The sequence below is a fragment of the Benincasa hispida genome, chromosome 4, assembly GCF_009727055.1.
Source record: "Benincasa hispida cultivar B227 chromosome 4, ASM972705v1, whole genome shotgun sequence".
NCBI classification, from domain to species: domain Eukaryota; kingdom Viridiplantae; phylum Streptophyta; class Magnoliopsida; order Cucurbitales; family Cucurbitaceae; genus Benincasa; species Benincasa hispida.
The window spans coordinates 34643953-34648735 of NC_052352.1; the positions used below are offsets into that span (position 1 = coordinate 34643953).

At 31.8% G+C, this 4783-nt stretch overlaps 1 protein-coding gene across 1 annotated transcript; it reads right to left on the bottom strand.

Moving 5' to 3' along the window:
- Positions 1-680: 680 nt before the first annotated feature.
- Positions 681-3425, bottom strand: LOC120076356 (GATA transcription factor 8-like). The gene is made up of 3 exons (XM_039030165.1): positions 3237-3425; positions 2818-3061; positions 681-1780 (listed from the first exon to the last, which is right to left on the bottom strand). The coding sequence occupies exons 2-3, from the start codon at positions 3034-3036 to the stop codon at positions 1064-1066; spliced, it is 936 nt and encodes a 311-aa protein (XP_038886093.1). The 5' UTR covers positions 3037-3061; positions 3237-3425; the 3' UTR covers positions 681-1063.
- Between the last annotated feature and the right edge of the window lie 1358 nt (positions 3426-4783).

The following is a 4783-nucleotide window of genomic DNA, read 5'->3' on the forward strand; positions in this document are numbered from 1 at the left end:
TCGCTCTCTTGTCTCTCACTCTAGCACTTCTCACTGTTGCTCAAGCTCATTCTCTCGCTGTCGCTCAAGCTCACTTTCGTTGTTGCTCAATATCGCTCTCTCCATCTTTCTCTTTGTCCCTCTTTCTCACACCCTTTTCGTTATACTATTTTACAATGTCTATACATACCTGTTTTGAGACCACGTTTTTACAAACACCAATGAGACCAAGTTCAAGAAAAGCCTGTTCCGTTCTGAAACCCCATTTTGAAAACTCTGTTTGGTTCAGAAAAACTCCGCTCTGGAAAACCTTGTTCAATAAATCTCTGTCCAACAAAATGACAGTTCAAATGAAGTTTAGATTTTAAAGAATACACTATTTTTGTGTTAACGATTTTAAGTTGTAGACAGATTTCGTGAAAATTGTCAAATCAATTGTACAGTGACAAACAATCACATCACAATGGAAGATGAATAGACATCGAGAGCGAGATTAGCGAAGCGAGAGGGTTATCAGGGGCAATGTTTGTAATCTCATCCCGTGATGACGTAAGCAGAGGGTCAATTAACATTAATTTTTTAAAAATGGGTCATTTGACATTTTGGACCTTAAAATTGGGTCATCCGTACAATTTTTCCAATATTTAAAGCCACAAATTCATAAATCAATAACAAAAAATTAGTTAGAAAAAGAAATCAAATTTCCATCACTTTTCACTACTATTTAAACTGCAAAAAGAATTTCCTGATAAATAAACATGGATGAAAATGAAACAAAAGAATAAGAAATCCCCAAGAAAAGAAAAAGAAAAGAAAAAAAATCCATAAACCAATATCTAATAATAAACTTATGAAGGACCTAATAGCAATTAAACAAACTAAAAACCCTAGTCCTTTTTAGCCTTCATATATATCTCTCCCTAAACCCTAAAATTTTGTATCTATTTCTTTCAGTTTACTCCCAATCCATCCCTGTACAATAACCACTAAAAAAAATACATGAAGTAATTCAGTAAATAAAAAAAAATAAAGGAATGGAGAGGGCGGCGACGGGGCGGATGGCGGCGAAAAGGGGTTTTTCCGGTCAAACGTACCCGAGGATAATACCGCTGTTTGTATTCGGAATGAGTTCCGGTGGCGACTCCTCCGCCGTGAACCCCGCCCCTTTTTCAACTTGTTTGATTCTCATTTCGAGAACCTTCTTATGCGAATTGGAGTGTAAACAGGGGACAAATGTCGGACTCGCTGCGGGCCGGTACTCCGGGTAAAGGCGGCCGGATTTGTACCGGACGCCGCAAGCGTTACAGAGAGTTTTAGGTCCTAATGGCCCTGCTCTCCATTGCGGCGTCTTCGTCACTTCACAATGTAAGCATTTCCTCACGCCTTGTGGATTAAACGCATCGTTTTGATCTCGTCGGTACGATAATTTGATCTTCTTTGGTTTCTTCGCGGGTGGAGGAGGAGAACAGGATTCGGCGTAGTTATCGGATTCCGATGAAACCTTACCGCCTGAATTCGTTGGCGATATGAGTTGCGGTGGTCGGGGAATGAAAGACGGCGGCCGAGGCCGCTTGCTGCGAGCGCGGCCTCGTCTACCAGCCGCCGTGGCTAGGGCTTTTTTTTCGTCGGAGCTGGAGCTGCTGCTGCTGCTGCTACTACTGTCGAGAACGGAGACTGGACTTGAGGTGTGGAATTGGTTCGACGGCGATAATGAGGAGGTGTTGATGGTTAGGGTTCCGGCGCCGGAGAAGGAATCGTCGACGAAATTTGATAGCCATTCCAATTGAACCATGTCATCGTACTGAAACAGAGAAGTGAAGTTCTATCAAATTAGGACCATTGTATGTTATCCTGGTCTACATCGTAGGCTGTCAAAACCCGTATATTCTTTTATTTTTTTCAATAATATTTTCATTATGACGTCATTATTTCAATAAATCCGGGATTCCTTGTGCGGCATTAAGATGTATATCTTTAATGCCAAGTTAAAAAAAAAAGAACGCAACTTTACTGTTTATTTTTACTTTAAATCTTCAATATTATTCCATATAAATTAAATTTAAAATTCTATTTTAATTCTTACTGCTCGAATTTTTCAGATTTCATATTACAAATTAAAATTTTTTTAAAAAAAGTAAAATATTCCATTTATTCCAATTCTTTTTAATTAGTAACTCTTAAATTTAATCCAACCGTTGGGAGAGAGAAAAAATATTTATAAAAAAAAAAATCAATTTATTTACCAATACAGTAAAATATAAAAAATAAACCAAGTCAATTAGACTTTTTCTATTATTAATAGATATTTGAATGACTTTTCTTTATCACTAATAGACATTATTCTACCTATCAAAGAAATTAAAATTTTAAATAGTTATTTTTCTATTTTTTTAAAATCTCCAAGAGCGACTTTTTAATAATAAAGTATGATTAAAGTTAAAACATCAATTCTCTATATTTTTGAACTTTCAATTTTATACCTTAAATCTTAAACTTAATGTCACGTCTACACATTTTTTTCTGTGCTGAGATAGTTATATTTACACCTTCAAATTTTGTAAACTTTTAACCTTTAGAATTTATAAGAATATAAAAATTAAACCCTAAAATTTACGTGGTAGGATTATTGAGTTTGAAGGTTTAATTTTATTAATTTAGACCTCCAATTTCTATCACTAATGAGAGAATCCAAATTTTATCATTGAAAGTTGAAGAAATGATGGCAATTACCCAAAGAGGTGATTTTTGCAATTTATTATTTTTGTTTGCTTCAAAATTAAAATTAAGATTTAATAAAAAAATTTAAAAATCAGGCATTTGAAAGTTGAGTGAACTCACCGGAGCAGGGAGTTCAGCGGAGAGGCCAGAGTCACCAGTATCGGCGGAAAACACCGGGTCGACGACGGCGGATGGCAAGGAGTCGGAATGTGTAGTCCAAATGGGAGGGAAGGCGGCGACGTTAGTGAAGGCAACATCGTCAAGGTTTTCAGTAGGAAAATCAAGAAGGTCGTCAATATGGTCGAAGAAATTCCCACAATCAATCTCGTCGGCAATCATCGTCTTCAAAATTTTCTCTAATTCGCTGAAAAAATAAACACGAAACTAAATTCATATATATATAAGCCAAAAAATTCCAATATCCATTAACAGAAACTAAATCTCTGTTTAATTCAAAACAATTAAAAGAAGTTTCCAGAATATGGAGTGAGAAATTTGAATTGAAAGAGAAAAATAAAGAAAAAAAAGAGAAGAAATACCTGAGGTTGAAAATGGAAATGGAAATTGATGTTGATGAAGAAGAAGAAGAAGAAGAAGAACAGAGTTAAGAGTTTGTAGGTTCCATTAAAGACAGAGAGAACAAAATTTGAAATGATTTGAGGATGAAGAAGGGGAAGAGGGAGAGAAAAGGCTAAAAAGAGAGAGAGAGTGGTTGGTGATGGTGTGCTAGCTGTATTTTTTCCTGTTTTTATTTTTGTCTTTATTATTTTTTATTATTTATTTATTTATTATTATTATTATTATCATCATCTTCATTTTCAAGCTCTCTCTTTCCTCTTTCATTACACCAATTGCCTACACTTTTCCTAAGCCATCACTCCACCATTTTTTTCTCTCTTTTGAATTATTTTTCTCTAGATTCTGATTTTTTTTTTTTTTGAAAAATAAATGTAACTAATAATAGATATTTAGATCACTTGTTAGTTATATATAATTTATTTTATTTAAAATTAATTCAAATTCATGTCAATTAATTTATTCTTCTCCAAAAATCTTACCAAATTAGACACAAAAAAAATCACTTGACTAAATCCATGGAATAAAGGAAGGATTATCTAAATTAAATTTATTTCTCTCTCAAAATCGTATAAAAAATCACAATCCAACAAATTAGTAAATAATAATAATAATAATAAATAAAAAAGAACGTGAGAAGATGAAAAACCACTAGAAAAATTGTAATTGCCTTTTTTATTAAGTATTTAAAATGTGAATTAAAAAAATCATAACTGATGGTATAAATTGATTCAAATATAGTAGTATAGAATTCCTCCAAAATTTAGTGGTGTTTAATTATTTTCCTATTTTTCTTTATAGGTTTACAAAAATTCACTTTGAAATATTAAAAATGGTTGTTTTCAAATATAAAAAAATGAGTCAGCTTATTTACAAATATAGTAAAATGTTATTATCTATCGGTTATAGACTATGGTAGACACTTGAGACATCTATCAATATCTATTACTAATATTGGTAGGTGTCTATCACTATCTATCATACAATGATATTTTATTATATTTGAAAATATTTTCAGTAGTTTTTTCATCTAAAACAATTATACTATTAAAAATATTTATTTCTTAGGAACAAATAAACATTTAATAAATATTTGTTTCTTAGGAAGAAATAAACTTAAACAATTGAACGTTCAAGTTGTTTTATGGTGTGTTTGGAATGCATTTTCCAAGTGTTTAGTTTAAAAAATTAGGCCATTTTGAAAAAAATTAAGTAATTGACAACTATTCAAAATAGTTTTTTGAAATGGGGGGGGGGGTGTTTCAAACCAATATTTATAAATATATATATATATATTAATATATATATATAAATAAAAATATTTTTTAAAAATATTTTTTTTTTTCTTGAGTTAATTTAAACGGATCCTTAATATTAGGATGACTATGTCTTTGCATAAAATTATAGTCCAGAGATATTTTCAATTTCAGGCCATTGAATAGTTTCACACTTTTATTTTTAATTGACATTTTTAGGAGAATTTTGTTTCTCTTATAATACAAAATGTAAA